General features: G+C 47.6%; 3 protein-coding genes across 5 annotated transcripts in view; 1 reads left to right on the top strand and 2 right to left on the bottom strand.

Moving 5' to 3' along the window:
• Positions 1 to 212: 212 nt before the first annotated feature.
• On the bottom strand, positions 213 to 1519 carry LOC135830910 (ER membrane protein complex subunit 2-like). Its single transcript, XM_065343131.1, has one exon. The coding sequence runs from the start codon at positions 1400 to 1402 to the stop codon at positions 515 to 517; it is 888 nt and encodes a 295-aa protein (XP_065199203.1). The 5' UTR covers positions 1403 to 1519; the 3' UTR covers positions 213 to 514.
• Positions 1520 to 1763: 244 nt separating this feature from the next.
• LOC135830907 (uncharacterized) overlaps positions 1764 to 16721 on the top strand; it is a 121714-nt gene continuing 106756 nt past the window's right edge. Inside the window, exons 1-6 of one of the 2 annotated variants that reach the window (XM_065343126.1) lie at positions 1764 to 2005; positions 13152 to 13220; positions 13713 to 13857; positions 14343 to 14386; positions 16117 to 16175; positions 16540 to 16654. In XM_065343126.1, coding sequence (XP_065199198.1) covers positions 13215 to 13220; positions 13713 to 13857; positions 14343 to 14386; positions 16117 to 16175; positions 16540 to 16654 — 369 coding nt within the window. In that variant the 5' untranslated portion in view covers positions 1764 to 2005; positions 13152 to 13214. Of the gene's footprint in view, positions 2006 to 10158; positions 10708 to 13151; positions 13221 to 13712; positions 13858 to 14342; positions 14387 to 16116; positions 16176 to 16539; positions 16655 to 16721 lie in introns of those variants that run through there. The other variant, XM_065343125.1, reaches the window with a different exon arrangement.
• On the bottom strand, positions 3980 to 9463 carry LOC135830908 (zinc finger CCCH domain-containing protein 18-like). 2 transcript variants are annotated; one of them, XM_065343127.1, is made up of 3 exons: positions 8121 to 9463; positions 4746 to 6187; positions 3980 to 4673 (listed from the first exon to the last, which is right to left on the bottom strand). In XM_065343127.1, the coding sequence occupies exons 1-3, from the start codon at positions 8230 to 8232 to the stop codon at positions 4578 to 4580; spliced, it is 1650 nt and encodes a 549-aa protein (XP_065199199.1). In that variant the 5' UTR covers positions 8233 to 9463; the 3' UTR covers positions 3980 to 4577. The 2 variants fall into 2 exon arrangements, with proteins under 2 accessions (XP_065199199.1, XP_065199201.1); XM_065343129.1 differs by having other exon boundaries at positions 3980 to 6187; positions 8121 to 9461.

Raw genomic sequence — 16721 nt, 5'->3', positions numbered from 1 at the left:
TTCTGGCGGGCGAAGTTGGTCCGGTTTGAGGGGAGGGGGGGGGGGGGGGGGGTCCAGGGTATCTCCCGCGTCCATTTTGGAAAATCTGGTATAGAGCATAATACAGTCCCAGTGAGTGTACGTAATGTAAACCATGGTCATGCATGCACATGTCTGCTCTACAACACAGAGCGATACCAGTGGATCAGACCAGAGGTCACAAAAGAAACAAATGGAACAGAAATGGAAACGTTTTTACACTATGTGCAGAGGTAAAGCAACGATGCATCTACTAGTACACGTACATGTATGTCAGGAAAATACTGACCAACAAAGAATACAGTGAAGGAGAAAACTTGCATGAGAGTTTACCGGTGTGGATATTATACATGGCTGTACATAAAAATAAAATAATAAAAATGAGCTAGCTATGTACAATTATAACTTGAGTCATCCTATAATACAAAGAAGCCTGACGCCTGCGCTCTTGCTTGGGGAAACTATGAAAGAAGGGTGATACTATGCTGCACTAGCTTCAGCTGCGCTCTGCAATACTCAGGCAGTCTAACATCGCGTGCACACTTTGCAGTTGGCACTCGGATGCTCCCTGATTCTCATAGACCGATATCAGGCGCTCTGACGCCCATGAAAAAAGGCGCTGGCTATCCTTCTTTGACTTACTTGACGGGCCTTTTGCCATTGATGCCAGCGAGGAGCAAACAAGACAAAGGCCAGTCAGCGCACGCACACTTGTTGCGTGGAGGTTGACAGCTTGTGAGTAGTACTTTCTTGCGATTTCCAAGTTTTCCACACCACCCATCGTCTGCCGGATTTCAGCATAGCGCAGGTGATAGAGGTGGTGATGAGGATTGGCCATGATAACTTCCTCCACACAGAATGCAGCTTTACCATACTCCTGGTTGCCAATGTACACGTCGGCGAGTTCCAACCACGCATCGTGATCGGCTCTGAAGTCCTGCACATACTTGGTTAGACCAGTTGCAAGCTCGAACGTTTGTCCCTGCGCCTTCATAATCGCTAAACGCCGCTTGTGAACACCGGAATTGGCCGGCTCATGTTCCAACAGCTCTGCATACAGCTTATCAGCCTCATCGTACAGCTGAAGTGCTTCCAGGCTCATGCCACGCAGTAGAGCTACACGCTTGCTCCCTGGGAATTTCCTGGATAGCTCTCTCAGATACGCCGTGGCCAGTACATTTTGCTTACAGTCCAATGCAGCAATAAAGACTTGTTCGTAAACTGTCCATAGTTCGTCTCCCAGTTTCGTTCCTTGTTCAGTGATCAGGTCCTGACCTAACGCCAACACCCTCTCACTCTGTTTTGATCCTTCTTCTCTCCATTTTCTGAGTTGGTCACGGGCTGCATGCCAACTAGAGAACAACACTTCTCCACTCTCGGCCATGACGCTGGAGCAGTGGAAGAATACACCAACACAAGTAGTGATGACTTCCAAGCAGAAGGAATAACAATCAAACTACATATGTACATGTACGATACACAATCGATACGTACTTGTTTTTTCGAGATAAAAAGTGTTTTCAATTTTGAATTTTTTCCTGATTTTTTTCCTCCTCAGATCATGTCATCATGCCATTCATGCATTGACTTGTCATAATTGTTTGTTCATGCATACGTTAACGTACGTTGTCTTCGAAGCATGAAGCTAGCAAGCTGACGCGATGCAGCTATGGACAGCTTGATGTCAGTTCATTTCATTTTGAAAATGTCTTGCTGCAGCGTGATGTTGATCTTTCAGTTTTGGAACCGATGGCCGAATTATTGTCGAATGGGAATACCGGTAATGGATTTCTCATTTCTATGCCATGGAATTGTATGCAGTCAGTGCTACAAATGAACTGTGTCATGCCATGGTACCAAGAGTTATACTCTTGATGGTACATGACATTGTATTAGTTCTATTGCCTGTCACAAGAGACCCATAGCCACATCCAACCCAACCAAATTCTCATGATGTCTTGTAGCCTCAGTTGGCCATAACTCTGAGGTGAGTTTTTTCCCCATATAATTATAATTACCGGTATGTTACCATGACTCATGAGAGAGAGAGGGGGGGGGGGGGGGGGGAGCTGTGTTGCGACTTCGAGTTGCAACTCCGAGTTTCCCGTAGTCACGATCATCAGGCCGAAAGTGTAACTTTTTGAGGCGGAGGCCCGAACTGCATGCATGCAGTGCCCATGGATGACTTTGTGATGCTAGCCTACAGTGCTGCTCAATACAATCCATGCACTATGGGTCGGCTAGCACAGTGTACTCTGCAGCATTGGTTTTCGAAACGAAAAGGTTTACGGTATTATTCAGCCTCGTCCGCCCACCCTTTCTGCAGGACAATGAAATCAATATTAAATTTTGTAGAAGTTCGTTTTCTGCAGAAAGGGTGGTGGGCATCCAGGAGCATCTTGACACTCTCCATGTGCATTCAATGATTATTTTCAAAATAAAACTCCTCAATCAGGCTGGGGGTTACAGCGTGCAATATGTGCACGAGGTACCGTACGTGTTGTATGACCTACAGACAGGACACCCCCTCCATAGCACGGTCACGAAAGGACGAGTTGGCGGGGTGCTCCCGCGATACTTTACGGTAATACTATAGTGGACAGGTAAGGCTGAATACTGTACATTCATACATGTCCATACCAAGGATAAATTGACTATTTTACACGTCTTGAAAAAGGAATTTCAATGCTGCAATCAATGAAACACAACTGCAGCTGTTCGTAGGATGTTCCAATACCACATCTGCACCTACTTGTACAATAATAATTATAATTATTGTATTTCAGGCTGCATGTACATGGAGTGGATAACACAATCCTGCAGGGCCGCCGGAAACGGTCCGGTTGGTCAGCTTATCGCCGGACCAACATTTTAGCCACCCACACAATCATGTTTACTACTATGGATGTCATGTGTGCTCGCCATATCATGCATAAAGTATGAAAGGCGGTGAAACTACCCGACCAATCAAAAACTACTTCCGGCGGTCCTGTACTGTCACCCGAGTTTACGCTGCTGAAGTACTAAGTGGATTCGGGCTCCGGCTACAACTTGCCCGCAAAGCAAGCTGTAGCAGTGCTGCTGTCAACAGTGTGCACGTGCACTACAGTAGGAAAGGCAGTACACACCCTACAGGACCAGCAGAGGATTCGTTTGAGGCACATGTGCATGATGACAATGTATTTTCCTGATGAGCCCGGACCTTAGTTTATATCCATAGACCTGTTGTTTCAGAGAGGATCCGCTTCCAGGGTCTGAACCGCACATTTCTCAAAAAAAAAATCTGGGCCAAAATTTCCTGCAACTTTTGGCCTGAATATTCGTTTCATACTGAGTGACGAATGCAAACTGGTGTCTTTTTTTCTCTCCAAGAAATGAGTGCAGCTTACTTGTATACTTTGAAGTACTAGTGCACCAGTGAGGCCCCGATGACCTTGGGATGGATAGATTATAGTGCGTTTCAAAAGTATAGACCTCTAGACTTTTTCGAATAATTCAAATTTGGTTTTAGCTTTTGGACAAATTTCTTCAGGATATTGCATGCTCAGGCAGCTCCCGCAATTTTTCTCATATATTTTTCTAAGCGATTGGATAACAGACGCCCAATTTCGGAAATTTTATGCACAAAGTGATCACGGATTTTATGTGGTATACATGCTGGCCTAACGTTTTTTTGAAACCAGAGGTCTGGACTTCTGAAACGCACTCTATACTAAGTAACTTGCGTTCTACCCAGAGTCGAGCTGTGCTGTACTGTCCGAACTCGGCATTTCCTTCTTTTGGAAGGCTGCAGCAGTACTTGGACCCATATCGTCAAGAGTTGGACACGGTTGAGCTAGATTATTCTTCATCTTCTCTGCGTGTGCATGTGTGGTTTGTTATCGTACGCAAGCTGCAGCACAGCTATTCCATTCCTACATCAAACAGATTCAGAACCTTTCGAATGTTTCACCGGTCACGGTCTCTTCGCTGCAATCTCCTTCAGTACGTCTTGCCAAATATTAGTTTCTGACATGGCACACCACTAGGGCAATACTGTTACTAGTACATGTATAACAAAGGTTGCCAAGTTTGGTTGAAAGCTCAACAGTGGAAAGAAAGGGCACCATGGACAAATCAAGGGGGCAACATGTGCAACAATCAACAGTTTAAAAGCTCCTGGCTATCACAAGAATTGATGGAATCCTCTAAATATCTGACACGAACTCGTATAGTTATAAGAACATGAATAACGCTAGATGAATACCTAACGCTAGATCAACTACAAAATTTCAAGGTATTGTTCGAATCTAACGTTACTTGCCTCTCTAAGTTTTTGGCTACTGTCAGGAGCTGAAGAATATCTGACACGAACTCGTATATAAGAGCATGAATAGTATACCTAACGCTAGATCAACTACAGAATTTCAAGGCCAGTATTGTTCGAATGTAACGTTACTTGCCTCTCTAAGTTTTTGGTTACTGTCAGCAGCTGAAGAATGGTTTGCCGTAAAACAAGCCAGACTGGAATTTCACCATGAAGAAGAACATGCAAGGCTTGGCTGGCAATGGCATATGCTTTAATACGTGAGCATAAGAAGAGGTAGGCAGTTTTTCCATTTACTTTGTTCTTTGAAACGCAAATGGAACTCTGTTCTGTGTGTCAATTGCTCAATCTCCTGGTCGCTCTGTTGTCCATGGCTATGCTTTTCGGAGAATTCTCATCTGCTGACACTGCGACCAGGTGCCTCCTGGAGATGCTGGTTGAGTTTAGTAGAGAGTACAGCTGCTGCAGCGTTTGCTGTATCTAGGGGCGGCAATCGTTGTGATGACCTGGTCCTGACAGGCATCAGTAGCCGTGCGGGAGGTGCTGAGCTGCGTGCTCCGCCTGGCCCCGGTGCAGGCGCAACTTTGTTGTCTAGCTTGGGAAACTGGCGGCGCTCCACCCAGTTGTTACGTGTGGTGGCAGGAGCTAGCTGGTGGCCCGTGGTATGACTGCGCTGATGTACTGATCTGGAGTGCCGTTGCGTTTCGCGTATGGGCTGCTCAGCCAGGGTGGTGGCACTGTCTGGCCTCTGCTGTTGTTGCGGCATGGCATTCGGGTATTCCAAGTGGTCTTTATCAGCCACCGTACCATCCTTGGCTTCACTTGGTGCTTGTTTTTGACCGTTTCTGTGAAGCATTGTGCCATTTCTTCTTGCTTGAAAACTTGGAAATAGGTTGCGTCGTAATGTGTCAGGGTGCGTAGATGTTGATGACGACTGCGACTGGCTGGATCTTTCGCCAACTGGATCTTCTCTCTCGGGTATTTCTGTGTTGGTGCTGGATGTGTTGACTTGTATCTGCTGCCTACCTTCACTTTCCGCCTGTGTTCCTTCTCTTGGTTGTTGCTGCTGTCCCTGCTCCAACTGTAATTTTGTTAAGCCTTGACCCAAGCCAGTTGTATCTTGCCCATTCTTGTCTAGCTCATCTTGGCACGGATTGTCTTCCTCGATTTCAACTACATGCATGCCGTGCGCATCAGCAGCAGCATCAGCAGTACTTTCAGTGTCCTGGTTCACTCTGCTCGGTGACACTATTGGCTCACGTGCTGATTGTGTGCTGCTGCTCTCTTGCTGTCTGGCCTGCCTGCTGTTTCGCCCTGGTGCAGTCGATCTTGCCCACGATTGTTGCGGTGGTGTCGTAGCAGCCGGTCTTCTCATGGTTGTTAGTGTTGCTTGCGCCTCGCTCTCCTCGTTGGCACGCATGGAGGAAGATGAAGCTGGTGGGCTGGCCATGGAGGCAGGCATGGGGCTTATGCGTCTCCGGGCTCTCAAGTGCGGATTGGATCGACGTCGGCTGCTGCCACCGCCGCTGCCATTGGTCGGCGATGCATTCAAGTTGGGCAGGATGGCATCATGTGGTAGTGAGCTCGAGGACCGACTGGATCTCTTTCGGCGGCGCGTCCTGGTTGGGGACGCCGCCAGGTCATGTCTGTCCGGGGAAGCTCCTGGTGTTTGCTGACCTCCATGACTTTGCACAGTCGACTGGTCATGCTCATCACCGGTATGCGTTGATGTGAGCCTAGTGTCCATTGACGTGTGTCCTGGGGGCGGGTCTTCTGAGTATGCCGGTGGCATGACTGTGTCTGGTGACGTACCTTCTCCCAGCCAGCATGACGTACTTCGACTAGATGTTGTGTAGTGTTGGCCTGAGAAACAACAGGGAAGAAGAGAGTTTGTATGGGATGAGCAAGTTTGTTTACAGTTCCATTCCAGTCAGAAACGGATAGGACTTCTTTATTCGAAGAAAGATGATGGCTTTCAGATCACCCCACAACACTATGTTGCGCACTCTTTGCCAACGCACTCACGGCACACTCACAATATTTATGGTGTGTTGACGTAACCTAAATTTAACATTTCCATCGCGATAGAGGAGCTAATGCATACTGTAGTATCGCGTATAAAAGCATAACCTGTATAGAAGCATGACTCGAATAGAAGCCGAATTTTCGAAGCGCGCCGTGACACAGAAGCACTATTTGAATAGAAGCCTCTCTGTGCAAAGACTACATGTGCAAGTACATACCTGGCAGTATGCACTGCACAGTGTAGACTAATGATGTTGACATAGAAGCATGTTTCGAATAGAAACAGAACTTGAAGAGAAGCATGGTTTGAACCTCGGCTTATACGGCCATACACACCTGCTTTTATACGCGACATTACAGTATTCCAGGCTTTACATGTACATGTACATGGCTAGGCCAGGTTTTGGTGGCGTGAATTCCTTGTGGGACAGAACCAATTTTGTTAAACTTCAGAAGTACTTATATACACACTTGGATATGACACCTACAAGTGCAATACAAGCCATGCAGCGGGCGCGTTCAATTACGCACAGTTCCTTCCATTCTAGAATTCCCTACACCTTTCGATTACACAGATTTCTTCATCAGAATCCACTGAATCTAATTCTGCCCATTCTGAAGTGAAGGCCGAGTTCCTAATTTCTTCCACCAGAAATTTACCCAGTTGGTGTACGCTTTCTTGACACCGTGCATGTCTGCGGCATGTATACTACTGACTCGCACAAATACATTGAAACCTGTCTAAGACGACCACTCAGGGGACCTTCAAAACGTGGTTTCTGTTACCAGGTGGTCTACTTATCCAGGGTGATTTGACTGGAACTAACATCCCTTGGTTCTGGTGTCAGTGGTCTTCTGGGACAGGTGGTCGCCTTATCCGAGTGGTTGAATTGACAGGTTCTACAGTACAAGTAGTTGTGTACGAAATCTCTTTCCATGGGTTTGTCAAGTGGATCGTCAGTACAGAATTCATGACAACTTCCAGCTGTTCTTATGGCCGTGATCCGCTCGTTCTGGTTATCCGAGAATTTTCGAACCTATGTGTCCAGAACATGTAATCGAGCGGGACCAATATGTCCACAGTTCAGTCCTAATTACATTCGACTGCAGGCCAGATATGCCCACACCTAGGTTGCATTGACAGGACTGCCAGACTGTACGTACGGGAAAACCTTTTTTCAGAAAGCACCCATGACATTAGTCTGATAATCTGATCTTTGAGTGCAGGCGGAGTGTCGGATTCCAGGTACAGAACCTAGCCCTTCGCTTATTTAATTTTTCGGATGCCCGGTATCTCTCGAATTGTCTCATTCCCTGTGCCAGCACACCGCTCGAGTGGAATGCCAGGCAAGGCTCGTAGTCCTGATAAGTTATGCATTTCTTATCTGGAGCACCTGCCTGGCAGTTGCTTCCTGCTCAAACAGCACAGCGGTGTTCATATTGCCCGGATACAGTGGTCTTGTTATAATCCAGTACCACTTGTGCCACAGAAATTCTGCTGGATTAGCGAGGGTGCTGGATTAGCGAGGGTGCTGGATTAGCGAGGGTGCTGGATTAGCGAGGGTGCTGGATTAGTGAGGGTGCTGGATGGACAATTCTGATTTACTGCTGCAATGTGCACGAAGGGGACATTTTCACTACTGAAATTGTGCTGGTTTATAAAGTTGATAAATATGGTGGTAAAGACACACCTGGCAATATGGCGGTAAACTTCATTCTGCCGGTTTATAAAGTGCTGGATTAAAGAGGGACGACTGGTACAAGTGCTTACCGTTAAGCTGTGCTTGCTGGTGCTGTTGTAGCAGGAGAGCTTCTTGTGCTACTGCCAGAGCCAGCAGGCTCTCCTGGCGACGCGCTGAATTTGCTGATGGCGAGCACCCCATTGCACAGTGCTATGCGATGCTGAGCGATGAACAGCTGTGCTTGACACCGGGTTTGGCAATGCAGCACACGGCCTGTTGAACGCCTACATGCACACGTACACATGCACACACACGTGCAAACACATGCATGCAGACTTGCTGTTCTCTTCCTCGCCAGCAAGCACGTCACGCACAGTGAGGCTGCCCCGTATCTTAGGTCAGTAGCCTAGAGCCTTGCACAAGTCGCACGGTGAAGCTGTTGCTGATTTAGCGGATGTTGTCTTCCAGGACAACTCCATGCACACGTGGCTGTGAGGATCAAGTCTGCTTGCTACTAACGTAGAGTTTCGACTGACTTCTCCGTGAAGGTAACTATTGCAATGGCATTGTCTGTTATGCCGTACAACAAGCCGCAGAGGTTGTAGGCTCCTTGACCCACTCACTCTAACATGACATCTGCATCATCCAAGCTTTTCAGACTCCTCCACTCTGTGTTTAGCTCATTCAATATCAGCACAACTGCTACGCTGTGTTCGGTAACATGATGTGCATCACTCCAGCATCTTCGGCCGCTTTGCGGCCACCGCCACTGCTGTATTCCGTTCCAGTTGCCGGCAGCCGATTTCGACTTCGAGTCAGTTGAGCTAAAGATTCCGAAGAACGCCCGATGTGATGCTATCAAACAGTGAACGGCTATGTCCGCACTATTCTCACAGAGCGCACAGTTTTTTCCCTGCAGGATTGAGGCCAGATCCAGCGGATGATACGGGACCACAGCTTCAGGCTCTTTGCAGCACTCGCAGGAAGACAAGAAAGTTCTGAGCTGTCCCTGATTGCATGCGCAGCTCCAGTAATTCCAGCTAAAAACTACCACTCTGTCGATCGGATTGCTTAGCTCTGCTTGAAGACTCAAGCTGAGTAGATTCGTGTTCGTGGATCAATGATATCCACACGCATACAGTAGATCTACAGGTGAGTTGACAAGCTCAGGACCTACCGTAGCTGCGCTGGCTGCTAGACAATGTCTTCGGGAAATAAAGACCGTCCTGATCTTTCTCCGGGCCGGGAAGAACCTCCCGCAAAGTAGATCTACCAGGTCGTATGAATCGAGCAATTCCGTGCCTCAACAAGGTTATCTGCTGTTTTACGTCTTGGCTCTCTAGTCTCACGCCACGCTACCTGCCAAGCGCTCGATGTGTTGACGGGAGACGGGACGACGGTCCTTCCCGTGTCCAGAGTGTGTTGTCAAACTCAGTAAAGAGTTGAGTAGCTCAGGTACATGTACTGATGTAGGCAGTCGATGGTCACGACACCCCTCTCATCGATGCCCCGTTGGTGATGATTTAGCGTGTCAGACTAACTCACTTGTAGTTGTACTGAAGTTTTAGGTAGTGTTGGCAAGGTCAAACTCCCACTCCCAGTCCCGGGTTCCCGTCCCAAAGGACCGTCAATCCAATGGCAATGTCGGTAGATGTGTCACTAGACACTAGTCCGATACCATACCAGGATACGAATCGAGTGTGTCTCCAAGTCTAAGCTACTGACTGACTGTATGCATGGCTAAGCACTTGTACTTGTACATGTAGTATGCAGCATTACCACGCTCTGACTCTGACTCTGAGTCAGTGAGTGCATTGTAGCCAACCGCACTCGCCAACCACACTACTCACTAGTACAGACGCGCGCGCTGCACAGGGCTGCAGGCTGGCGTGTTATGACCACTGATGACCGAACGGGATCGGCGCACGCGCAGCGTGCAGCGCGCGAAGCAGTTCGTTTCCATGGCAATACCACTATCCCGGATCACCACGATCACCATGATCACGGAATGGCGCGCTTTCGCATGCAGCTGCTACCACCTAATCTACAGAACTACATAATCCTAGCCACGACGAGCGCAGGAAGACAGTTTCTTTGCGGCGTTGACTCTGAGTCTGAGTTTGGTATACCGGCGCGGTATGGCTTGTTCCAGTGGTAGTAGATCATGTACTGGCGATTTGAATGTCTAGCTTGGCCATTGGCACTGTCGTTGGGTGGTCCCCACCGTATCAAGAAATAGATGGCATGTCGATATGTCACTTTGTCAGTGACATACTCAGTGGTCCGTTTGGCATGCCATTGCATAAGCACGCGAGCGAGGAGGGACATTTTTCAAACGGATTTGACTGAACCAGAACTATCCAGGATTTTAGAACAGTTCCAACACAGAGTGTGTTGGCTAAAGAAGAATCTATTTTATTTCTTCGTCATTTACGTGCATCGTTAGCGGCAGCGACTCAAGCAAAGAAGGATACTTCTCTTCATACGCGATACAGGGTGGTGCCACCCTCACAAGCCAATTCGCTGACGCTCGGCGCGAGCTGAGCAAACCGCGTGGTTGCAATGGACTGGGCGGCGTTGCGGACTGGTTCAGTGCTGCTGATCCTTCTGCTGTTGGCACTCGCTGCACCTAGCGTCGACTCTCAGAACCCGCAGAGCTGTGCCACATTCAAAGAGGTGAGAAAAACGGAAAACCTACCGACGGTGTATGTGTGTACTGCTCCGATTTCCTGATGTTGACTTGTAGATCTACATGATACGATGACTTGTAGGCTAGCATCCTCGCTATGCCTGAGAAGGTCGGAGGAATATTATTTCGTGTACGCTCGTACTAGTAGCTGATCGTCGTGGAGGCATTGCGGTCTTGTCGTTCTGGCTGAGCGTTTATGCTCATGGTGCCATTCTTCATTGCTCTGGCGAAAGTCGGAATGAGTCTGCAATGTGTTGGTTTCCTTACTTGCTAGACTGATTCTGGACTGATTTGAATCATATTATCTTCCTTATTGGCCATGGGCCATCGTGGAAATAAAGAATAATAATAATAAATAAGAGTCTCTGTCCTTCCCCGTGATTGGGTGGTCGGGTGGTCGGGGAAGGTCACTGCCAGTGACCTTCCCCGACCACCCGACCACCCAATCACGGGGAAGGACGGTGGGACAGACTATCAGTCCTGTTCACACACATCATGGCTGGGGAGTGGGGTCCTGATAGTCATACACACACATCATGGCTGGGGAGTGGGGTCCTGATAGTCATACACACACATCATGGCTGGGGAGTGGGGTCCTGATAGTCATACACACACACATCATGGCTGGGGAGTGGGGTCCTGATAGTCATACACACACATCATGGCTGGGAGTGGGGTCCTGATAGTCATACACACACACATCATGGCTGGGGAGTGGGGTCCTGATAGTCATAGTCACACAATCATGCTAAGCAGTGGTCTGGGCCAGTACAAGTGCACATCAAGCCCACCGGCCAGCACGACTGTTTATGACTGTGCATGCACAGTCAAAAACAGTCATGTACTCATAATTGTGTTGCAGCTGATTGCACAAGCTATACATATGAACAGAGTGTGGGTACACAATGATCAAGTCCCAGACTGACGATTTTACAAGCAATTAGTTAACCACCCGCAGCAAGTCGGCCATCAGTGACATTACTTGCTCTGGGACGCTGTGGGGGATTCATTGCGAGTAGACTGTACATGCATTGCACGCATATGAAAAGGTCACCAGGCACATGGCGGGTCCACCTTTTTCTTGGTGGTGGTGGGGGGGGGTTGAGCCTGTAGCTTCACAACACTGTACTGTGCTCCCAAGGCCAAGTGGCCCAAACATGTGCAAGCTGAATAAAGGTCGAACAAGTTTAGAGGGTGCTGATGCCCCCTGTGCACCTCACGGACTATGCTCTGAGTGTGTAGAATGGTGTATTGCGAAATCCTCACACTTGAGTTCTAAAAATACTAGGGCTGAAACGATTATACCGAATAATCGAGTACTCGTTTGATAACTCTAACGATCGAGCAATCGTTTAGATTACCGATTACGATTATTTTGCGTTTTTTAAATTTGTGCCCAGAAAGTACGGTAAACCCTCGTTTTGTGAAGTTTGAATCAGTTTCCGCTGGGAGTATGCAGTTGCCAGGGGTATGGTTCATGTTCTGAGGTTAAATTGACTTCGAAACTGCCATGTTTCGGAGCTACCCTTTCACTAATGCAGATTTGTTGGTATTATGAAGGCATAGTTTGTGGAAACAGAGTAATGTTTGCACAGAATTATGACTCTATTTGCTAACGATTATAATCGATTACTCGATCGTTAAGCTAAAGAGTAATCGATACGTGAAAATCCACGATCGTTTCAGCCCTAAAAAATACGTATTGCTGGCCATTTAGCCTTCGTTATTTTTGGACAGTTTGCAGATTCGGATATGGACACAGATTGGTTCAAGAGTATGTAACCCCCAAGAGTGTGCAACTCTGCATATGGGTCTCTGACGGCGAAAACTCACATCACGTGTCTCAGATACGTTCGTACTACGTACAAACGAAGGATAGCGTGCACGCAATCCGAATTTCTGCCATGATCATGCTGGGGATTTGCATACCTGCAGTAAGTTTCTTTCAGAGAGTGCTTTTTTATTATTCCGCTGCGAGTCGCTAAAAACGGCCTGGAAACGTACAACTGCGACACTGCACCAGGTGATGTGAGTTTTCGCCGTCGGCGTACCCCATAGAAAGTGTATCAGGAGTTGCTCACTCTTGGGGGGTTATTATGCTCTTGATTGGTTGAATAGTCTTCCTAACGCAACTGGTTGTGAATTTAGGTGCTTTCTGATGACAATAGGTGTGTGTGTATGTGTGTGTGTGTGTGTGTGTGTGTGTGTGTGTGTGTGTGTGTGTGTGTGTATGTGTGTGTGTGTATGTGTGTGTGTGTGTGTGCTTGTGTTGTGTGTGTGTGTGTGTGTGTGTGTGTGTGTGTGTGTGTGTGTGTGCGTGTGCATGTGTGTGTGTGTGTGTGTGTGTGTGTGTGTGTGTGTGTGTGCGTGTTTGTGTGTGTATTGTTTTTGTACTTGGGCTTATTTTGTTTCCGTGTCCATTGTTTTTCAGGGAACTCCGGTAAATATAGGCGACCTGGTGCTGTCGGATCCGGATGATAACTTTGCGCATAAGATGCAGGTACAGTAATTTTCAAAATTTTCTCTGATGATATGCTTTTACCGGGCTAGCAGTATGCTCCACAAATAATTACAAACTTATGCCTAAGATATGCTAGTTGGGGATCTGATTGGCCTCCATATAAGGTCCGATCGGGATCCTGTTCTACTTTATGCATTACTTGTCCTGAAAGTCCCCATTTGGCTGCCAAATGAGGTCGAATTGGGGACAAATTGTGGCCCTGGTCTGCTTTATGCAGTACTTATGCCGATAGGGGTTACCCGGTGTTAGCGGCTGTCGTGAGTTCCCTTCGAGAGCGGACACGACAATCACAGTTCTTGCAAGTTCTTGCCGTCTTTTGCAACTTGTCCAGTATTGTCATGTCTGTCGTGCCTTCACAGGTCTTTCAAAGCTTTTGAGCATCTCATAATGTTTCAAATGGCCTATCATCACCGGTGTATTGATTAGTGGTCTGTCATCACGTGCGTGGGTACTGATTTTGTTTGTGCACAGGGTGCCATGGTTATGGTGAAAGATGCCGCAGCCAATCATTCCAAGTTTGTGACGCTGTCGATCAACACGACCGCTCTGTCCGTCAACCTGCGTGACAAAATCAAAGACAAAACGATCAACAGCACATTCAACGACACAGCGAAACGTACGGCATGCTCTTGATATCATTAACTGCATGCATGGATGCCATGGTGTGTCACTGTAACGGCAATCGGGACTGTGCTTTGAATGACATGTACTAGTACACTACTGTACTAACTGGTGTTCTCCAAACTCCCAGGACTAGGCTACATACAGTCTTAGCATATTATTATTATTATCTAGAGTATGCAGTGTAGTGTACTTGCAGTGCTGATTGTGTCTTGTACCGAAAGTGCATAAACAACTCTTGCCAGTACTAGCAACCTCACCATGGACATTAGATATAGTGAAATTCGAGTTGTGACAGGCCGGTGATTTAAACTGGTAATGATTATATCCGTTTTCCCTGAACCTTGTATGCTTTGTGTCCTGTCAAGTTTACCATCAACATTTTGCCTCTTTAGCCTAGTTTAGGCCCCAAGCTGGTTCAGATTGAATCCATTTCTGTTACTGCTTAGTCTTTGATGTTATGGCTTTGTTTCTCTGCAGTGTTGATGATTCGTGGCGTCGCTACAGTCAATGAATACCAAGAAGTAAGCCACTCAGTTAGATCAATGCATGGCTTGTAACGTTGCATGCTGGCATGAATTACTACTCTGCCTTTGTGCTCCACCATCATTATCACGCACACGCGTGCACACACCTTAGACCTTAGACATGCCCATCGCGGGAGCGATGATAGCGAACAGCTATGTTAGACATAGCAACTTGTGCTGGGATTACACCATTCAACAGCTTGCAAGGCTGATGAATTGACCGCCACTATTTTTAGCCTGGTATCCACCACACAGCTGTTGAAGTGACTTTTTCTGGCCAGTGAATCCCTATTTTTTCTTTTTTCTTTTTCTACACACACACCACACCACATACTCCGGCATACACTGGCTGTTGGTAACCACCCAGGAGAATGAAAGAAAAGTCAGGAAGAGTCTGAGAAAGAGAAGAAAGACGTGTGTGACCATAATCGTCGGGAATCGAACCCGCAACCTATCGATTGGAAATCGCTGCACATACCACTGCACCATATGGGACACACACCTTCCTTCCTTCCTTCTTCCACTGCCATGACTGGCTATGTGGCCCCATACGGGGCAGACCAGGAGACGTGTTGTCCACCGGGCGGGGAACGCCATACAGTACTCAGCGCGCGCGGGCCGCGCGAACAGCGTTACACTTGTGCCTCGCACACACACACACACACACACACACATACACACACTCACACACCAGAGAAATCATCGACTGTCGAAATGGCGTACCCTGGGGCTCCCGATGGTGAACTGCACAGCCGGTGAGAAAGGCCACAGCGAACTAAAGATGTCTTTTGGACACAGACCATGATGCGCAGACTGAAGTTTGTAACTCCATGGTTGTTATGGTTGCACACCAAGACACACGTTTTCCAACTACAGTTAGACCTCGCTTAATCGCACACATCCGTTTTCCACGAAATATCCGGATGGGCGAGGGAACCGGATAATCGAACACACATATTGTACATATGCATGGAATGTGCTGTTAATTGGTACCCGACGATTTTCTTCCGGATGGCGAGGGATCCGGATAAAGGAGGACCGGATAAGCGAGGTCCGGCTCTACGTTGTGGCGTTTGGAAAGCATGCCTTTCTTTAGGCAAGTGTCTGTGCATGTTGCTCTTGAGTCTATGCCGCTTTGCACGCCATTTCTACCTTGAGTTACGCTGATCACCCACGGAGGCAGCAAATGTTTTTTTCAGTCTTTGACCGTTTTGTGGTCGGTCTGATCTACTTATCTCCCACTGCTTTGGGAGCTGATATCTGGACCTTGATCCTCGTGTGCGGTGGTGTTCCTGTGAATGTGGACAAATCAGTCTGACTTGCTCTGACCCGAGCGGGATTTTGTTGCGCCCATTGTTGTGTGTATTTGAGCTATTTTTTGGGTCTACAGTCAGACCTCGGTTAACCGCACACATCCGTTTGCCACAAAATATCCGGATAGGCGAGGGAACCGGATAATCGAACACACATACTGTATGTATGCATGACATATGCTCTAAATCGGTAACCAACGAATTTCTTCCGGATGGCGAGGGATCCGGATAAGAGAGGACCGGATAAGTGAGGTCTGACTGTACTTCCATTCAAGACTGTGTGATTAGATTTTGTGCGTGCTACTTCCCTTACTTACAAATTTTGCACAGCCCAAATTTGCATTCTTCAACCCACTTTGATCGAATATGCAATGCTTTGTCCCTTGCTTCACTGCTTTGTTTCGTATGTGGCAGATTCTCAGCAACATCATCTTCAATGACAGTGCATCGGAACCTGATCTTCGCACCCGGACGTAAGTCATGACTGGCTACACTGACTAGATTTTGGGTGAATTACTGCTCCCACACATGAGTTTGTTCAACGCATTGCGCAATTATTTCATTTTGCCTGTACAAGAGGCTTTTCTATCGAGTAGGTTTGTGATCGCGTCAGCTTTCCTCTGTGAGTCCTGGCAGATGATCGGGCCTAGCGTTACAACTGTTGTGTTCTACACCTGCTGATGGAAGTGAAATGGAGAGTTCAAGTTGGACGGCTGGTGGTCAGCAAAACCGATTTGTGTTATTTGATGAAGCCAGCACTAACCATTAACGGCGTGTTTGTTTGTTCGTCTTTACTTGCTCTACATGGCCCTGCCCTTGCAATCGTGGCTCGCGTAGCGTTATGTTCGTTGTGTCCGATGGTCTGAGCATGAGCAACGCAGTCAATATGTACGTGGCCATTGAAGAGAAGAACGATAACATGCCCCAGGTAGTGCTCTCGCCGGAATCTGTGGTAAGCTCTTGGGCACAAACACATCTGTACCTCTGATTGATTGTTGTGTAAATATTTCGAGATTTTG

Source organism: Sycon ciliatum, chromosome 1 (assembly GCF_964019385.1).
Source record: "Sycon ciliatum chromosome 1, ocSycCili1.1, whole genome shotgun sequence".
NCBI lineage: Eukaryota > Metazoa > Porifera > Calcarea > Leucosolenida > Sycettidae > Sycon > Sycon ciliatum.
Note: the sequence above shows the minus strand (reverse complement) of the source record. Positions and strands in the feature narration are given on the sequence as shown.

Excerpts from the sequence above, each read along its gene's own strand:
- LOC135830910 (XM_065343131.1), bottom strand. The coding sequence starts at position 1,402 with ATGGCCGAGAGTGGAGAAGTGTTGTTCTCTAGTTGGCATGCAGCCCGT.
- LOC135830908 (XM_065343127.1), bottom strand. The coding sequence starts at position 8,232 with ATGGGGTGCTCGCCATCAGCAAATTCAGCGCGTCGCCAGGAGAGCCTG. Across the intron at positions 6,188-8,120 it reads CCAGCAAGCACAGCTTAACG|GCCAACACTACACAACATCT; the intron begins GTAAGCACTTGT and ends GTTGTTTCTCAG. Across the intron at positions 4,674-4,745 it reads TCAACCAGCATCTCCAGGAG|ATTGAGCAATTGACACACAG; the intron begins GCACCTGGTCGC and ends AGCGACCAGGAG.